Source organism: Odontesthes bonariensis, chromosome 15 (assembly GCF_027942865.1).
Source record: "Odontesthes bonariensis isolate fOdoBon6 chromosome 15, fOdoBon6.hap1, whole genome shotgun sequence".
Classification (NCBI taxonomy): domain Eukaryota; kingdom Metazoa; phylum Chordata; class Actinopteri; order Atheriniformes; family Atherinopsidae; genus Odontesthes; species Odontesthes bonariensis.
The window spans coordinates 18982692-19003700 of record NC_134520.1 but is presented as its reverse complement, the minus strand read 5'-3'; the positions used below and the strand labels follow the sequence as shown (position 1 = coordinate 19003700).

Genomic DNA, 21009 nt, shown 5'->3' with positions numbered 1-21009 from the left:
CGATGACGCCTCAACAGTCACCGGATGTCAATCCATTGGCAAATCTTTGGGATGTGGAGGAATAAACATGTCTCAGATGGCGTAACCTTAACCCTGAGCACGATTTCTACAGTCTACATATGATTTCTTACTGCGAGGAAGACAGCAGGGGGCGTCGGAGCGACAGGCTGTAGGACCTCTTCCAGGTCTTCTTTCCCGAGCGGTTCCGGATGCCATCTTCCTGGTCCATCATCTGCTCCAGCAGCGTCTGGTCATCAGCGTTGAGTGGCGCCACAGATATGTCTCGCACCGCACGAAACTCACCGCAGTTGTTCAGGTGCTCGTTCTCCAAACGGAAGAAGTTCCACACAAATCGCCTGAACAAGGGAGATGAGGAGAGTGATTTAAGTCGCTGTGGGTGCCATGCAGCGGTCTGGCTTGAAAGATGTTGCCCACTGAAATGTGAACTTTTCTGGACTTTTAGGAAGTTTTCACTTGCCATCCTCAACCTGTAGAGTCCCTCATTTGAGTGTCAGAATAAAAAGTTATTCAGACCCACCTGAAGACCTCAAGAGGAGCCAGCACGGTGGCCACGATGTCACCCACAGAGTGGATCTTAGTCATAGTGGTCAGAGAGATCTGGATCGTCCAGGCAAAGCGCAGGATCACATCCTCTATAATGGCACAATAGTAGTACGCCTGGACAGACAAAGTCAGGAGATTAGTGTGTGTTATCTGTGTGTCATATTCATTTGATCTCTCCTTGACTCTACCTTGTGAGGGTAAACAATTTCTTCTCTCAGAAAGGTGTTTTCTCCGGCTCCGCTGTCAAACAGACCCCAGTCCATACGCAGATCCCAGATCAGTGTGTACAGGGAGCTGATGGTTGAGAACACGATCAGCAGGTAGAAGAACACGTCAGCGTCTGTATGTTCCTGTTCTGAAATGAATACATAAACATAACACATATCAACTGACTGCATTCAAGAACTTCACTTGAGTTTAAGTTCCAAAAGACTTTTTATGATCTAAAAAGGAAAGTGACACCTCCACCTCATCGACATACATCATCTTTTCCCCATTAATACTTTGGCCACTAGAGGGAGCCCTCCTTTCATGATGCACCAGTAAAAAATGATTCAGTCTATGTCCTGGGGCAGATTTTTTACTTCAATGCCCACTTCTCATTTTTTTTCCGCACTAAAATGTACACACTCTTACACACATGGGTAAAAACTTTCAGGCGATTTAATCTCAACGAAAATACGTAGAATGAGTTCATTCTCATGAGCGAATGCAACATTTTTTATATTTTCTCCAAACTAAGCTCATACATACAAGCTTCATCCAAAAACGGTCCGTCTCATAACTAATGTATAAGACAAGGATTTCCTGATGTGTATGTGTTTGTTATGAAGGTATAACTAGAATTCATTTTCAATACTGGTCATTTTGAAAATTACACATAGAAGTGATTTATTTAAATTTTTTTTTTATCAAATAATAGTTTAATCCACAATTTTCCATGTCAAAATCATGGAAATATTTCAATTTTTTTCTTGAGTTCTGATGAAAACAAAAATAAGTAAATATTCACAGTGGGGACATTTTTCTAAAATAAATCTTTAGTTTATAAACTCATCCACGAACTGGCTGATCACTCAGTTCTGTAATAAGCACTGATATAACTTCACTTGTGTAAAATTCCACATTTGCCTGCTCTCTGTCTCACTGCCGTGAAGGCATTAAGTGGGGAATAGATGGCAGCTACAAACCCTGTTTCAAATATACAGACAGTGATCCTGTGCATTCCTGATGTGGTGAAGCATTGTTACTGCAGCTTCTTCAGTTTCCAGACTTAAAAAAACCCAAAACATTTACAGATGTTTGATGTCCTTTATAACGCCAGTGTGTAATTAGCTGTGATAAAAACCACCTGCATGCCAGTGAGGAAGCACTGTGGAGACGATTGGTTTGTTCCTCAGTGGGTGCCGATACATAAATCAGCACCCTGTGGCCTCTCACAGTGACTCACACAGACACAGACAGCAGCCACCAGACGGCGACTGGACTTGCTCCCATTTGTCATAGTCACTGTGTCTTCCTGCTACCAGCCAACTAGACGCAGGGGATTAGGAGCGGGGACATTTCTATTAGAGAATTACTGCTGCACTGCTCAGTTAACTGCTGCCTCCATTGTGCTGTTTGCTGCTGCAGCTGAGCGATGGGATGGAAGTAGTCTCTACGGCCACACAGATCTTCCAGATGTAGATTAAACTTAGTCCTGGACAATAGACTCTTTTCGCAGGATAATATCTTCTGGTGGGATTTTGTCAGTGTGCAGTGCTGAGATATTTAACCCTTCAGTTTGTGTGATGGCTGATGCCGTTTTCCACAACGTTGATTTGCTCCTGAGCCATTAAGAGGTTAAGCACAGTGAGATGGACATTGATTGGATGTTCGGTAAGAGCTAACTGTGGTCACTGGCTCCTGTCACACATGCTCAGTCTCTATTTGCCTGTCACACACACACACACACACACACACACACACACACACACACACACACACACACACACACAGATATCCAAGAGGTTATACTGTTAAAGATAGAGCACTTCAGGGCTCATTTTATGCAACAGGCCTATTTCCCACTGATGGAAACATGTTCAAAACACAGACAGAACAGTCAGTCTCTTCTATAACAATCATTTCACATCTGTTCCCATGGAAACACAATTCTTCAACAAGGTAATTAGTAATCCAGTGGCATCCCAAGGCCTAATGGCTGACGCGTATTCCACAGAACTGCAAAAAAAAACACATTTCAATTCTCTGTAGAGGGACATTTTCTGTATTTTTATGACCTTGTTTCTTAGATGTCAGCAGTCCGATGAAGACAAAAAACCCCCCAAAAACTCAAACATCTAATCTCATAGCAATGGCGATTGGCCATATAATTTCAAGGTACTTGTAATCTGAGCAGTGACCATTATCATGCCAGAGTTTAAACAGCACAATGCACTTAAATTTGCACAACATCTCCTCAAGGTGAAGTATTCTTCCAAGATGCATTCTTTTACAATACTGAATGCTTTAATAAACATTTACACATTGTATTTTATTCATATGAAAAGCCAAAAAAGACTAATTACTTAAAGTTGATGTGTAAATGTTAAACTATCAATAGTACTGATTCAATGGATGGCATAATAATGGAATCTCTGTGTGAAATCTCAGATTTCCTGCCAAATGAATTTCAGAAACATCAGGATGTGAATAGCCAGGATTTTATATTATATTCCTGTATCACACTGTTCACACCTCTGCACAAATAACATACTTTTTCTAGCTACACATCAGGTGTTCGCTTTATCTTCTCATTTCACTACTTCTGTAGGTTTTTGTCGTTTCTTTTTCTTTTACTTCACCAAGCAAATCTTTGCATGGTGGTCACATTCTCATCAATTGTTGACAGGCAGGTGCACAGAGTGAGATCTCTTTTTTTTAAATCTTGGCGTCATTTTGGAAAAGGAACAAGAGAACAAAAGAAATACAGCTATCCAGGATATAAGAAAAAACAAATACAATGCAAAGTTGTGCAACAGAATTTCGTTTTTTTATCTTTTAAAGCTCATTAAACCTTTTTTTGTGACCCTTCATAGAGGGCTGTGACCCCTGGGATGATGACCACCTGACTTTACAACCTCACGACGTAAAGAAGTTAAACCTCCACTCCAGCAGCAGCAAAATCCTTGATGCATGAGAACTAAAAAATATAATAATGTCTCATACAGAATAATAATTTTCAGCACCAAATATTTTTCCTTTTATACACCAAGTATATTTGATGATAACGTTGTGCTTTTAATAAGATTTTAAATGCAGGCGTTACCCTTGTGTTCTATCAAATTGTTTTATTATCATTATTATTGTAATACTTGTTTTTCTGCTTATGTAAAATAGTACTACCTATTCCACTGCTGGAAGATGTAATCTAACCAAACATATTCGTTTCAACACTGTGAGCTGCCTCTCAACATGTCTGGAACTGTTCACCTTCACAGACGATTCACTTTTTTCAATCAGATCTTCAGACGGCATCTGAGTCCAGATGTGACGATATTTGGAACAGGAGTCTGTTTGGCCTCAGCAGGGGTGAATAAGAGTTCATGCAGGCAGAGAGGGAGATTTGACGGAGCAGAGTCTTTCATCTTCATCGGTTAATGTGTGTGCGCAGCAATTCCTCTCCTGATAATGAACGAGGGGTCAGTACATGAAATTAAGTTAGAAAAGCTGTCAGTTCTCGGCTCATCTCTATTCCAGCAGACTCAGCCCTCGGCTGGTAATTACAGATCTCTCCCTTCCTCTCCTCTCACTCCATCCAACCTTTCTTTTTACTTCCCCCTCAGTGCTCAGCTCTAAATTCACCGATTACTTAGTGCAGCCATACTCTGTTAGTTTCCACCTCCACCACCGCTTTCAGCCCCTCGCAGAGACCAGCAGGAGTGATATTCCTGTCTGGTCGGGGTTATTTTAGCACGCTTTAGAGGATTTGATGATCATGTCGCAGACAGAGGGATGTTTAATAAAACATGCATGTACTTTACAACGTATCTTTGCCATTGTGGTAGCTCCTCCGCAAAAGAAAAAGAAAAAAACAAAACAACTTCCTGTTTATTTTTGCACCACTTTCGCTGACTATGAAACATTATTGCATTGTAAACACTGTAAACACTGCTTTAATTTTCCTGTGTTTTAATTAGCATTAGGTATTTCATTTCCCTGCATCTAAAAGGGCAAATAAAGTGTTGGAGAACTGCGCACGAATCTGATCCTGTACTGATCCTGAGTAAAGCTTCTGTAGTAGCATCAGGCCTCAAATAGTATTTTTGGGAGGTCTGCCTAAACCAGGAAATCCACAACAATCTCTATTGCCACAGGCATCTGCTGAGATTATTGTTTTATCATAGCATCCGATCAGTTATTCACAGCTCTTAACTGAGTGCATTTTTGAGGGACGAAAGCTGCTCAGTTTGCAGCAAAATTGATTAAATCCAAGACAGACACAACACAGCCAAAGCAGTCTGTAACGTTCTTATTAAGCAGACCGTCCCTTGGAATGATACAGTTTTAGATTCAGTAAATCAAAGAACCGGTCAATAAATACCACTCAGTCATTTTTTTAATTTCATAATTGTAGCATTTTTCTTTCCCAGAAAAAAATGGAGCTTTTCCAGGAATTGGTGAGGTGGTCAGGCAGTGAGGTCACACTGAAACCCCTCAGGCTGTGATCAGGTTATCAGTGAAGGTGACACATCCACTCACAGACACAAGGACATTGGCCAGATGCTGACTGACACTCCAGGTACTTTTTACAGCTGGACCCAGCGGCGTGAACATGACACCATCCTGCTGTCTGCTCTGCCAGGACTGCTGGGTAAAGCAGGCAGACGTGGCACCGTTTTCCTCATCTACACTAAGACTAGATGAAAAGGTGCTAAAAGCTTCTTCTGAGGCTTTCTAAGCAACACTTCTGTTTTTGGATACTTCTTGTTTTCATATTTCAGAGGCTTACAAATGTAGGAGAAAAAAATACTACTCTAGGAGACACTTAAAATATCTCAACAGGCAATTTCCTCAGCCATCACCAACTGTGTGAGTGTGTGTTAAAAAGTCTGTCTTCCCAGCCTCCTTCTCCACTTTACAAATGATTAGTCATTACATGCAGGATGAAAGACGGCTTCATAGAGAATAACACATGAAGAGAGGCCATTAGTGGAGGAGCACATAGGCTTCAGACCAGAGGAGGAAGGAGGATATAGTTTAATGGACGCCTTTCCTTCTGAGCTGTGAAAGAAAAAAGAGATTTGCTTGCCTCTGTCTCTTTTCTTGGTTCACTCAATATCACTGGCGGTCTGCTTAGAAAGCCAATGTATTGATTTAAATTTATATTGGGAAAGAATAAAGTCAGACAGAGAAATAACATTTAAGACTTTAAAAGGTTGAAGATGAAGTTTCATAGTTGGCATTTCGCTGGCAAATGAATATGTTTGCCTGTAAAATGCCAGAGTTTAAATACATGACCGCTGAAGGAACCGCTTTGAAAGTAGCCGTGGGACAAACATCTGTGAAGGAGAACTGGCGTGCAGAGGCTGCATCCTGAAACGCTGCTTTCATTCCTTTGAACGGGAGCTCCTTTGTGATATGGCTTCTGAATCAGAATAATTTCAGGCTAATTGTGAAGCTGTCAGAGGGAGAGTGACTTGACTGTTAATGGTAATCACTTGGTAATATGTGTTTTCCGTCTTCACTCTTGTTTCCAAAAAGATTCCGAATGGAATCTATCTGATCTCAGTCTTTCTCTGTTTTGTTCTTTTTCTCTCCAACCTCCAGCCCTCCAGAACCTTTTCTATCCATGGCTGTGTTTGACAAACCTTTCTGTTTCCATTATATAGATTGTAAGCACCAAGAAGGAAACCAAAGCCAGCTTCCAGCATTTGCACTCAAGGTCACCTCTGCTTTCCTAGCTCAAACACAAAAGACTTAAAAGCCTGTGTGCTGACCTGCTTCTGTAACACACTAACACACCAATACTGTTACTTTAGATTGTGGATTTTCAGCATCAGGTACTCTCTTTTGAGTACCACTGTGATTCAAAGATTAGATTTACAGCACCGCAACTGAAAAATGATGTGTTGCCATGTCCACTTAGCACATATCAATCCTACTTCCTACAATACATGAGTCATAAATGAGATATCTTACAGTACATGTTTGTCTGTCCTGTGTCCTACCTCTGTGTGTAGCGTAGAGAGCTGCAAAGGTGACAACAAAGAAGGTGGTTGAATATTTCCCAGCATTCACCAGGTGCGGGAAGGCCCTCTTGGTGTCACGGTAACGCCTCAGGCATTGGATGAAACGGAACCAGGCGGGCAGACACTGGATGATGGCTCGCAGACCGTAAGAGTAGCTGTGGCATACGTAGTTACCAGGATCTGGAATAGAATATATCAGTACACTTTCATTTGACCATCTTGTTCTTTCCGTCCTTTCCCCTGCCTTTTCCTTTAAGCAATGCCCCGTCCACATTCCTCTTCTGAGGCTACGGCTACACGAAAACGAAACGAGGTTTTTTTTGAAAACGGGTTCGAAAATTCTTGCGACCACACGGAAACGCGCTGCTGTCCAGACGACAACGATGAAACGATACAGTACACACGCCACTGTGTCACGCCACGCTGTGAGACAATAGAGAGGTGTTAAAATTGGCTCCCAGCGTCAACGTGTGGCTGACGCAAAAACGTTTTTGCTGTAACAATGGAAACGAAACGAGGCCGTTTTCAAACTTTCCCACTCTGGAACCCGTTTTCAAAAACTATCGTTTTGGGGTAGTGGGAACGCCGGCTCCGTGTGGCCGCGACAGCGAAACGATAAGAGGCTGCGTGTAGTTTCACCTTTTGAGTGGCAAAACATTTTATGGTCCATTAGCTCCTTGTTAATTGGCAGAACACAGGCTGAGGTGTCACTCAGGGGAGAGCAATTCAAATCTTGTTTGTGTCATCTTTTTCTGACAAAAAGGCTCAGGTCCGTCAACAGAACAATCACCGCTACTGCACCATCATGCAACCCAATGAATATACTGAAATCCATGTGACCTCTTCTAAAATGTTTTGTGCATTTAATTCTACTTTCCCACTTTCCTAAACAGGCCTCTTCTTAGTGCATCTGTGTATTTTCCTACACACTTCACAAGCGTTCCTAAATGTTGTGCAAACAGTTCATGTTTCTACATAAACATACATATACAACGATATCTCCAAGTTTAATTATTTCTAGCGAAGACAAAATTAAAATAGACAGCAACTGTTTAAATTTATTATTGTCAACAGAAGCCGCTGTTAATACAGAAAGACAATTGTGGATTTACCTTTTAATACTGCATTTATTTTTTCTAAACACAATATCATTGCACAGAAGTGAAAAATAGATTTAATACAAATTAATGCAAGTCTTGGTATTTTATTCTTTCAGTTGTCAAAACATAAACCAGTTTTTCTCCTTGAGGAGTCCAGATATACATATATATACATACATATACATATATATATATATATATATATATAAATATATATATATAAACTGTACATATATATATTTTTATGTTACAGGGACAAAGTGAAACAGACATTAAAGAGGAATGTAAAGTAATTCTGATTGCAGATTAATGTCTAACCTTTTAAACTGGGCAGCAGTCCCTTGCTGTTCCCCCACTGGAGCTCGAATATGTAGAAGCAGATGAGATACTCCAGGTCCATGAGAACAAACACCAGAGAGTTGAGCTGATCTGCCAACCAGAAGTCAGCAAATTCCACACGGTGAAACGGTGCAGTGAACACACGAAACTGGAAGCAAATCGGAGTGGACAGAAAAAGAGTGAGAAGACAGAATGCCAAGGAAAACCTTTGCAATGGCAGTTAGTAAAATGTTTGTGCATTTCCGAATACACCTTGGCTGACCTTACAAACTTCATTTAAACAGAGTTTCAACACAGAGACAAAATTAGTCAAATAATTAGTGTGCAGTACTTCAGCAAAGCAGAACATGTCAGGGAGCAACCTCTGCTGCAACACATAAAAGGGTAAATCCTCCAGACTACCTTATCAGCCAGCCACAGGATGCTCTGATGAGTCACGCTTTGTGCTGATGAGCATGACTTGTTTATTTTTGTGTTACTAATCATTGGTATATAGAACAAACATTAAACAACCTGGCAGTGTTTTGAGGCCTGTGTCTATGGGCATATTATTTGGGATATGGCTCTGGCAGGAACTCAACTATTGACCAAGCTTTGTAAAATGATACAACCTGCGTGACTTTTTCCATTTAGCCTGCAGGCCACATCTGACATTCAGGAGTGATTGTACACCTCTTTCTCTCTCTGTACTCTCAGACAAAAAAAACTCACATAGTCTTCTTTAACTGCAAATGTCAAAGCACATTGATCTTTTTTTCTATAGTTTTTTTTTTTTTCAACGCAAACATACACACACACACACACACACACACACACACACACACACACACACACACACACACACACACACACACACACACACACACACACACATCAGGCAATTACAAATTGCTCTTAACCTGTCAATCAAGCTCTGTATTGATTGAGTGGATTTCTCACTTATATCCACTCTGAGTGGATGTCTAAAGGCTAATCCTGATGCACTCATGTGGTAAGGTTTTCATTTCTTGAACAAACACTTGTAAAGATGGTGCTAGTGCAGCAGTTTGTCCTATCATGAAATGTTTTGCGTGCCGTTTGAAATCAGAGGAAATTGGCTCATATGGCAGTGATAAAATTTACAGCACTGCAGACTGAACGCTCCAATGAAACTACAGTTTCTCCTGAAATATACTACCTCACTCACTGCTTAATCCGCCTGAGTAACAATCATAAAGATCCACTCGTATTTACTCTACTTTTTGCAGGCTGTGGGGATGCTACAGGATCAATCATGACTGAGACTACTGAGTCTCATCATTGGAGGAAGCTGAGGGAGCATGCTGGGGACTGTGGGGAGCTGTGAAGCGAAGGACAAAATTATGAGGAGGGGGTCTACAGAGAGGAGGAGGGCTGTAGAAGTGGAGGGAGAGGAGGAGGGACAGGAGGAGGGACAGAGGAGCTAAGGGCATCAGCATACTGATAGATCCATGTCTGTAATGATTGCACAGTCACAGCCTCCATCTCCCCTGAGACCAACTGCATTCTATTATCCCTCAGCCCTCAGCCCTCTGTCTTACTACACCCCCCTATATGCACACACACGTACATGCACCCCCCTCCGCCTCCCACCATCCGCTCCCCTGCAGCCTTGTAGCTCAGTGTAGACAAAGAACAGAGTAACAAGAGGGGTTTAGTAAACATGCGACTTGAGATGGATATCTGGATTGTAGCTGCATTAATTGGGGGAGATTGCGGGAGGCACACAAACATCGCACACACAATCAGGCACACTTAAAATAAAAAACAATAAAGATCAAATAACACAGTTGTGGAAAAAAAAAACCTCTCTTCAATATCTTTGTGTTGCTTTAGGATCATAAATGACATGATGACAATCCTTAAACGTAAACTACGAGTTTGACTGTGTTTCAACAGAGCTTGCCTTCATTTGTGTGCACAAGGTAACATTTTATTTGGTTAATTGGTAATAAAATCTGATAAATACATTTTTAAAAGCATATTCGATTTAATTTTGGAGCAAGTTCGTGTAATGAAACTCGTTTAAGATCGTTAAAAACTAGATGAGTACATATCGACTAAAATTTTGTTTACATCTATATTTATTTCGATAAACTGCACATTAAACCCGGTTCTAGTCCTGAAAACTGAGCAGCAGGGAATGGATCTTAAATGAATTTGTTTTGGTTTGTTAAGGCAGTGCTTATTTACTGCAGTCTCACAGTTGTAAACATTTGTTACTTTACTCCCATGAACCCTGATGCTTAGCATCTATTATTTATCCAATGATAATCTAACCCTTGATACACTACAAAAAGAAGTGTGAAGAAAATTTAGGAAATGAACAGCAGATCACTTGACCGACCAGCAGTTTGAGGAGCCAGAAACGGGATTTGTAGTAGCCGGTCTTGAAAGGGTTGATGAGGAAGAGCACCATGAAGCCATAAAGGATGAGAGGGTTGATCTGCATGGGGAGGTAGATGTACTCTGAGTAGAGACAGGAGAGGATGCTGAGACACCACAACACACCCAGGAAACCAGCAATCTGCAGCACGGAGAAGGGAAACAGAAAGAGACTGGCATTAAAAGAAAGTTACTAAGACACATGGTCACAATTAACAAGGCAATCTGAATAATGTAATGCAAATTACGTTCTGTTTTGTATGTATAGACTATAAATAAAACCCTGTGGACATCAGGGCTGTGCTGACAATGTACTCTTTAATCTTGAATATTCTTGTGACTAAACCACCTCATTCATTACCAGAGCACATAAAAAATAAAGGATGATCATCAATTTAAAGAAAGTTATCTTCATGAAGACACAGAGCTCCCCTCCATAAACAGGGGCAAATGCATTTGCGTTTGTTTTTATCTAACCTCAAACAGGTGTTGGTGTGACAGGTTGTCTCGGGGATTAATTTCAAAGATGAGGACGTGGTTGACTCCAGCCTGCCTCCATCCGTAAGTGTTAATGCCCAACAGGAAGAGGAACTGGATCAACAGGAAACCGCCACGATAGATCCGCACCAGAGGCCACACGTTCTCAAAGCGGATGAACACAGCACCTAAAAAACACAATATATTATCTACTTTTGAAGATTGGATATGACACCTGACTGTGTGCTTGATCAAAAATATGTGGGAAAAACAATGTATGCCTCCAATTCCGGCTCACAATAAATGCACTAAAACTATCAAATCTTTTAGTGACACTTAGGAAATTGGGAAGGATTCAAAACCACACGGAAAAAAATCCATCCGAATGTTGCATACCAGTGAGAACAAAGGCGATGGCAAGGATGATGAAGAAGCCACAGTAGAGACCCACACGAAAGGTTGTCCAAGCCAACGCAGGCTGAGCCAGGAAGAGAAGAATGCAGAAAAAACACGGTAAACGCACACACCTCACCAATGCATAGGAAATTAACATGCTCACTCGTACTGTTTACACACACCCAGTCTTTTTCAAATAAAACCCATCATGTGACAACTTGCAAACTTGCAACCACTCTGGCTCCTTTTATCGGCCTGATAGGCTTGATGATATCTATTATGCAGGTGAATGCAGGAGGAATGGAGACATCTGACGATTTAAGTCAGACATGGAATAATAATAACAGCAGATATCATTTTGGAGACATAGTGCCACATGCATCTATTATTTCCAAGAGATATCTTGTCTGTTCCACAATGGAAAGGCACTTATAAAATCAATATTGAAGACTGCGATAATTTCCTCTCTGTCTCTTCTGATCGGACTCACATGGTTTCCCCTCAAGACAAACCTCTCACCTTTTGTCTGTATCCTGTATGCACCACCAATAAAATGTATAATGACAGTAATGAAACTGTCAATATTATCTTAACAAGTTATTAGAGGACTGCTTCTCCCAAAGTAAAAGTACAGCACTGTACAAAAATCAAGAGCTTCTCCTCCTTTTTTCAATATTTTGCTTCACAGTAGCCAAACTTTGAAGTAATATTTTAAGTGGTCATGGACGAAAACCTTCTGAAGGTCTTTCAAAGTTTTTCTTTGGACATCGGCTACTTTTTTAAATTTATTTTCAGTCCAGTCCTTATTCCTAAGCCACTTAACACAATAATTCAAGCATAAAAAAGGCTCTTGTCTCAAGGAATGACCAAGTGTTATTTCTATGTATAACAGACAACTTAGCAAAGAACCAATTCAAAATTGTATCTTTAGGAACCTATCACAAAGACACATCACTGTTTCCATTTCATCACTTGCATCTATGAGAAACACCGAAGACATATCGCAGTTTGACAAGCATAAAATAATAGTTTTGCACCGACAAGGTTGAATTCCCTATGAAATATTAGCTGCATGATGTGCAGTGTGTCCTCCAAAAAAGAGAGAAAAGGCTGGAGTATGCCTTATTACACAAGAACTGGACTTAGAATTAGTGGCAACAGGTCTTATGGAGTGAATCCTCATCAGAGCCCAGACCTCAACATTATTAAAGCAGTGTGCCGAGCCGAGCCAAGCCAACTTTATCTATAAAGCCATTTAGAAAACTGCTACCAGGAATAAAAAAATAAAAATAAAATAGATATAAAATAAATAAAAGGACAAAACACAGTGTGGGATCATCTTGACAGAGAACGGAACAAAAGGCAGCCAACATCCAAAGCAGAGCTTCGAAATGTCCTTCAAGAAGCCTGGAGAACTGTTCCTGAAGATTACTTCAGCAACAGGGTTCAGACTGTGCTGCAGTATAAAGGGGCTCAGACCAAACATTGACTTTCAAGCGCGTTAGAATTGAATGTATGAAGTAACAATGTTTTGTTACTCAGAGGCCACATCAACACACACTCTTGTCCTCAGGAAGAAAATTGCTCCACATAACTAAAGCTCTCCGGTTTTAAACATTATTCATGGCAGTTATTATTCAGGGGTGGCTTAAATCTTTTGCACAGAACCGCTGACACAACTAAGTATTGAGAAAGTTCAGTATACTGCGCACATTACGGACGACAACCTAGTGTCAGTATCAGTTGTACCTGAGCTGCACCCAGTGGTGGAACTCTCAACCTCTTCATGGCCCTCTGACGATCTCCTCCTTCCAGCTCTGAAGTCACTAGGGTCTAGACACAAAAATGTATGATTACGCTATAGCATTTTTCTTGTATGGCTTCCAGTATTAAAGTGTGCATGAGAGTGTTTGGGTGTGAGCAGGCACCTCCGTCTCACTGATGAGCTGCGTGATCTTCTTGCATGTGTAGAAAGGTGCCACCTCCACATGAGACACACGCCAGTCTGCTCCACGAGAGGTATCCAGGATCTTGTCATGCTTCTTCAGGATCTTACGGAAACCAGTGAAGTTCAGGTTCTGGAGGAGGCAGCAAAGAAACAACTGTGCTATATCTATGACAGACAAACAGACTGGAAAGTCACTCCTGCTGAAAACATAAAGCATAGCTCAGCATTTGCTCACATACAAATTGCAGTGATTAATACTCTTAAAAATCGCTTTTTTCACTGAAGAACTTCAATCAACTCTGCGTGCAGACTTGTCTCTACTGTGCATGAAGGTGTGTGATGGAAACCTGGTAATTCTGGAGCAGGATGAGGCTGAGGTAGAACTCGCTGAAGGCTAGCTTCAGGTCCTTGATGTTGTGGTGTTTGCAGCGCTCCTCCTGCGACAGGTGAAACATTGTCTTGCGTTTCCGCAGGCCGGGTGGAGCATTGCTCTCCCGCTGAGCGTCCAGTGATGACTGCAGCTCATTCTGCAGCGTTGCAAATCTTCTCTGAGCTTCAGCAAGCTTTTCTACAAAGATGAGAAGATAGATGATAAGATGATCAATTAGAGACAAAGTTTTTGAATGTTTCTTTACTCAGGGGCCACATTAACACGCACTCTTGTCCTCAGGAGGAAATTGCACCACATAACTGAAGCCCTCCAGTTTTAATCATTGTTTATTATTCAGAAGTCGTATCCAGTATAACTAAATTCATTAAATTAAATATTGCCTCTTGCCTTTTACTACTGTCACTGTATGAACAAAATATTTTTAGGTTCCTATAACATGACTCAAAAATGTGGTATTGATTAGTAATAAAAACAAGAAAAAGAAAAAGAAATCTTGATCATTTCACAGTTTACTTATTATATTTTTAAACAATTCTTCCCGTAGAGGGGTAAATAAAAGACAGCACGAGATTACAAGTAAAAAGAACAAAAAGTCTAATTTTATATATTCTCATCCCACCTGAAGCATGATCATCGGGGCTGAGCTGACATGTACAATGCTGCTGTGAGGAACCATTATCTGGGTCAGAGACAGGTTCATACATGCCGAGAGGAGGGGATCACACAGGGACTCAACTTGCATTTCATTAGCTTCCCTTGCAGATCGACACACTTTCTGAGAAAGTCTCATTCTTTGACTGCTTAAAGATTTTTTTAACCACGAGTTATAACTTGAACGTCTTGAATTTCATGAATGAACACCAATCAATTGTCTAAATATTTTTCTTTGTCTCATTTATGTCAGTCTTCTCTTTCTTCTGTTTTTTTTTCTCTCAAAAAATATTCTTCAGGTAACTAAAGTAACACAAGAGAATTTGGCAAATTTTTCACTCTTTGGCTTCCCCCTAAAGTTTTGGGCTGTAACACCACTGTCATAAAAACAAGCCCTGCATATGTACAGCCATGCACATAAATGAAGCCAACACAATTCCACAAAAATGTCAGGAAGCCGTAAAGCAAAACAATGTGGTGTGGGGCTGGAAACGTTAAGCCTGTGAACTATACTATCTCAGCCTCTGGGTGCTACGGTGTACTTTAAAACGAGCCATCATTATAGGGTTCACAAACTTCTCTAGTGTTGCTACACATCCAAGCCACTTAGTTGCTGCTTACAGTTCTGCCTTTGTACTTATGAGCTTTGAGAGGGTTTAGGTGTGGGCGCACTGGTTAGATGATAAATTCTCACTTTTCTCATCTCGGCACTCATCTTTGTATTTTATTTCAGCCTATGCTAAGTGAAAACAAGCTAAGCTTGGAAACTAACTGTGTGTAACACTTTTTGAAGAATTTTCAGCTTTGGAAAAACCTTGTAAGTTTTTCCAGCTGAAGGAGGAAACACATTACAAACAGACTTGAAGTAAAAATAAGCAGACTCATATTTTCTTGCAGATCTAAATTCAAATCAAATCAAATCAAACTTTATTTAAATAGCATTGTTCATACTAAAAAGCAGCACAAAGTGCTTTACATAATAAAATCAATAATCAAATCAATTCATGCATAAACTCACACACAACATCACACCGACAACCACACTGCACACATACCCCCCACCACCCTCCAACATGAGCAACATCAATATCGATAACAATCAACATTAAAATCTGGCTTGACGCTGAAGTGAGGAAACAGTATCTTGGGGATCTGTCCACACCGGGAGCCAGCCCACCAATGACCACAAAGGCCGCCACCACGGGGAACCGCCCAGATCAGGGCAGGCCGGCATCCACACCACAGCCAGGGCTGCAGTGCAGGATCCCCCAGCCACCCCGAACCAGAGCGATCCCCACAGCAATGACCCCACAGACCGAGTAGGCATAGTCCCCGGTGTGGAAGATCCCCCTGAGGAAAAACACTGGATACATAAGTGTATAATAAGTATATAATAAAAAAATAAAAATTTAAAATAATGGAGTAATAAAAGTAAACTAAACCAAACCAAAAATAAATAATTAAATGAATAAATAAATAAATAAAAATACAGATCTATATGTAAATGCAGTCTGCTTAGAGTCAAATTTGCTATAGTTTGAACCAAGCTTCCAGCATGACGGTCTGAGAAACCAGGACTATACTCAATCTTTCACTCAGTCTTTAACTGAGAACGCTGCTAAGGGCTCACTGGTGACTTTCACGCTCTGCTGCTTCTACTCTCCTTGACACACATTCTCAGGATTTCGCAATACCCGCTTTACAGCTCTTTGTGACATCTAAGTTTACAGTAATCCCTCTACCGGACTTGTACAGCCTCTCATATCAATGCTTGACAACAGCAGGAGGCGTGAGAAAATCTAGAAACCTAGAGCCTGCCACACATAGGTTTAGATTAAATCTGAGGCCTGAGGTGGAAAAACAGAAGACAGGGCTTAACAGTTCATCTGTGTTTAGGTAATGAACCATAAACAGACAGGTGTTGGTGGTTTAGATTTACACTGACGTGGATTATGTGAAACCTTTTGTTCTTTCTCAGCTTTCAGAAACTCACAGGGTAATAACTGTTATACTAAAACAACAGTCTGCAAACTTAGCAAAATCTTCTTTTTCATTTTGGAGTCTGTAGAACACATGATAGTGAAAGTGTTTGTCCAACAGGCGGCATTTTAGCACAATACAGCAGAGTGGCTTTCAGAGGTCAAGGACCCTTTTCAGAGGGAAATACTGATAGACCGAGCAGTGTGTAGGCAGATTCCTTACGTAAAGTCAGCACACAATTTATCTCTACCTCTACAACCTCGTCAGCTTTTTTATATCATTGCCCACACACACACACAAGCAGACTTAGTGGCATGAGATAAAGCTGCCTGTAGGACACAACTCTGTAATTCTTGCTTCACCCTTCAATGCATGGAGGATAAACAAACACAAGATCAGAATCAGACAGACATGTTGATGTTTTCATACACAGCATTTCACCAACCTCGCTCCCCTGGTCTGCTGAGGAGACAGTGACTCACTGACCATTATACTGAAGTGGTGTATGACTCTGCTGCCGTTGGGAGACTGTCACATGTCACACAAAGCCCTGAGATAATTAAAAATCCCTGCTAAATGATTGTTTTGTCCTATTCCACTCCTTACCGTATCCCCATGATATTCATACTTACTGCACAGAGGTTAGGATAGTTAAATTTTATCATTACAAAGTGAATCAGTTCCTACTGTACTATCAAGCTTTCATCTGCACATTTTTCTCTGTGAAAAGCAGAGGATATATGCTGTCATTATCTGCAGTAAATCATGTATCAAAATCAAAGACTGCTTAACAAGATGTCTACAGCAGCTCACTGCAAGTTTCTGACATATGCCAGCGACTGCAGCAACCCATGTTGTTAGAGAAGAAAACTGAAGAGATTCAAACTTCCATCATTACTTCAGTAAATCAGTGTCCTGCTTATAAGGGCCACAATAATTTGGACCCCCTAAATTGACTGCTTTTACCATCAGTCAGGCAATAATGTCCCATCATTACGAGGTGGAACAATCTCCAGTCAACTTCTGATGACTTAGTGAGCATGCAGTCTTACAAATGGCCTCCAGAGGAAGCACTGCCCGTCTCTACTGTGGGTTACCACTCACTTCCTCTGAAGTCACGTTCAAGACTACAGGCAACCTTGTGGGACCAGAATACCAGAATATGTTATGGCGACCATCTCATGTTACACAGCACACACATTCTCCCTCACTCCCTGAAATACACACAGGCAGGCCTGCTCCCGTAAACATGACCACCACCGGTTACTTCAATTCAGTGACCAAGATCAGACATAATGTCTCAGACTGAAACCGTTTCTTACCTCGTTGTAGGAGAAATACACTGTGTACAATGATGGTGGATGCTTATACAGCAACACTACATCATTTATTTATAAAAGATTTGTAAAAGATACCAAAATTAAGATATGATGTAAGATGTCAAGTTAAGCAAAATGAATTAATGATGAGGTCCAGAGTTTAATACAGATGTAGGAAGTATTTTTCATTACTAGAATTTATAGTTTTATTGCTAATTGGGACGCACGTTAAAATCTGACATCAACATGAGTCATAGCAAGTGCTTTTAATTTGGTCATGTCAGGTCATGTCAATGTCAGACATCAACGACATCAGCACTCCAAAGAGCTTTTTCAATCCGATCTTGCAATCTTATCGTATATTATAAGAGCGGTTATCAGTACCATTTTATGTAGCACCAAGGTTTTCTACAGGAAAAACTTAAAAAGTCTCTATCACTGTATCTCTCTGGTCAACTGAGTCATTATTACCACCTAACTAGAGGCAGAACTGATATACAGTTCCTGCTGCTTTTTTATACAGAGGATAGATCTGGACATGACTTTGTAGAGGGTAAGGGGCACACTGCAATCTGTTGTATATTCAGCTTATATTCTCTCTACGTAAATTAATTCATTAAGAAAAAGCAATACAATCTAAATAAAATTGCAAGAGAAACTTTCAACTGACTTCATAATTTGTTGGCCTGTCAGACTAAATTGTACACCATAAAATTGTTAGAAAAGCAATTCCAAGCGATTTTTCCAATCGTCCATCTTGTCTGATGTCTTTTGTATACCTGAGTAGAAAGTGTTGATTTTCAGAAGCTCCTTCTCACAGGTCTGGAAAAACCTCTCCTCAAACTTTGCGTAGTATCTCTTCACTGTGTCTTCGTCTGTGACTGGAAGATGAACAAAGACAAAAAGAAATAAAAAAAGAAAGAAAGACAGACAGAAAGAAAGAAATGGTTATTGACTGTTTGTACAAGGAAACAATTACATGAGTGAGGATATAAAGTACAGCTGAACATCTACAATATACTTGGGAGTGGATCGGTGATAGAAAAGTTTGTTCATTGACTTGTTTTATATTAGGTTGAGAGGCACTAAAGGATCAAACCACATCCCAGCTTCCTGTAAAGGATGGTAACAAGAACAGTGAGGGCAGGAGTGCTCATATACACAGCTAATATCACAAGGTAAGAGCCACCATATTTATACATCAGAATACCATTTTTTCCTTTCATGTTAATAGTTAGCTGTATAAAGTACCTCTTGCTGTAGTTACAACTTTTTTTATTCCATTTTTTGGACCAGAAAGAATCTCTTGATCATCTGCACAGTTTTTTTTTTCATTGTGAAATTTCACAAAGTATTGGACAGACAAAGTGTGAGCGTATTTGTCTTAGTAACATGGTTAAGTTATTCAGTGGGCTGGATTTTAGTGAAGCCTAATCAGTAACAACATGCTGTTACTAATGAAGCCGATAGCTGTATAACACTGTAGTTATATCAAAAACAAAAATATGCATTCAAATAAACATTTCTTTGCTTTGAAGGATGTGTGCTGTCAGTTTTGGTTGTCACTGAGATTCGTTTTGGTGTATTTATTAACTTCTCGGGACTTAACTACCGAATCTTCCAGAAACTCTGTGCATTCCTGTCAGGTTCATCAATGCTCAGGCAAGCAGACACGCATTCAGAGTTGGAATTAGATCAACAGCTTTTTCCTGTCTCTCCTCTGTCTAACCCAACGCTGCATGTCTTTTTCAGGACCAGCCAATTCAATCAGTATTGACGCTCTGTCTCAGATAATCCTCGGCCTCATTCACAACAGGCTACCCAACACCTGACAGAGTTTAAAATGTAGCCAAGGGCCAGTTACTGTAAAAAGGCACATTCACGGAGACACAAACATGGTTGCAGTTCCATTCATGTCATCATTTTGTTGTTAACATTACCTCAAACAGGCCAGAAAAAACAATGACAACTTGTAATTCTTTACAGGACAAGATCCATTTACCAAACCATCATACAACAATCAATTCACAGTCCATGTATTTTATATAATCTATGGAAATTGTCTCATTACTCAAATGAGCCATGTCACATTTAGCTAAATGTAAAGAAGTTTACTTGAAGCACATTAAAGTGAAAAAAAGGGTTCTAAATAAAGTAGTTAATGTCAGATCAAATAGTAAATTTGCTTCGTAAACATATTTGACACAGTAATAAGAAACAGATGCCCCAGGCAGCAGCCTGTCAATGACTGATCTATTCACACACACACACATGCCCAAACACACGTGAACACATCTATATTTGCAGTTAGGGTGTAGAAGATTGAGAGGAAAATGGGCAAAAGTATTTCAGCTTTACAAGAAAAATAAATTAAAAACTGCCTCCATTTCTGTGAGTCGATTGGAGGTTAATTAAAGTGTGTTTAAGACATTATCAACACTACATGGCCAAAACTAAAGTGTAAAGTCACTCATCCGAAGCATCTGGTACAGTACAGAACCCACAAACAAAGCAAATGGTTTGCACAGTTCGGTTGCAACCACGGCTCTACAACTCTGCACATCCCAGCCACGTCAGCACCTGCCAGCAGACAGGACGAGCGTGTGGCTGCTGCAGATGGATGGATGACTGGATGGAGAGAAGCACGTCTGAACTACTGAACGATTGGCTGACCAACATTAGCAGGTTAGCTGAGTGAGTGAGCACCTGACTGGCCTGCCTGCAACGACACAATGACTGATGGTGTAACACACTGCTTTGGATAGACCCGCAGGAAGGAAGCAAACTGAGCTGTAATTCAAAGTAAAAGGTTACACTGCTAATTAACCCAATATGAAAGAGCACTGAAGGAGAGAATCGTGGAGGAAGAGAAGAGGAGTTAATGATCAGTCAGTAATTTAAATATAAGGATTGAAATAACTATAAATCCAAAAAAAAAATCAATCAAACTAAAATGCACGAGTCCAGGTAAAATACATGAATTAAAATGAACAACATAAAGCTCAATCAGAAACCTGCATCCTTAAGGGACAACTGTATCATACATCTTTACAGCCAGCTTATAATATTACATAACAAATATGGTAAGCAAGGTTACGTATTCAAAACTTTTATTTTAATAAAAAAAGGCCCTTCCAGGAAATTCTTACAATATGTAATACTTTACACCACTATCATGTACCATCCTTAAAATCCTCTGTGGCATTTA

General features: G+C 40.3%; 1 protein-coding gene across 1 annotated transcript in view; it reads right to left on the bottom strand.

The window, feature by feature from the left end:
- Window positions 1-21009, bottom strand: part of xpr1a (xenotropic and polytropic retrovirus receptor 1a) — a 66319-nt gene that overhangs the window by 3984 nt on the left and 41326 nt on the right. Inside the window, exons 3-14 of the mRNA XM_075485354.1 lie at window positions 18581-18682; window positions 13808-14028; window positions 13441-13590; window positions 13262-13345; window positions 11513-11594; window positions 11117-11304; window positions 10602-10781; window positions 8216-8384; window positions 6777-6977; window positions 753-919; window positions 539-678; window positions 132-356 (exon numbers count right to left, since the gene is read on the bottom strand). Of these exons, the coding sequence (XP_075341469.1) occupies window positions 132-356; window positions 539-678; window positions 753-919; window positions 6777-6977; window positions 8216-8384; window positions 10602-10781; window positions 11117-11304; window positions 11513-11594; window positions 13262-13345; window positions 13441-13590; window positions 13808-14028; window positions 18581-18682 (1909 nt within the window). The remainder of the gene's footprint in view (window positions 1-131; window positions 357-538; window positions 679-752; window positions 920-6776; window positions 6978-8215; window positions 8385-10601; window positions 10782-11116; window positions 11305-11512; window positions 11595-13261; window positions 13346-13440; window positions 13591-13807; window positions 14029-18580; window positions 18683-21009) is intronic.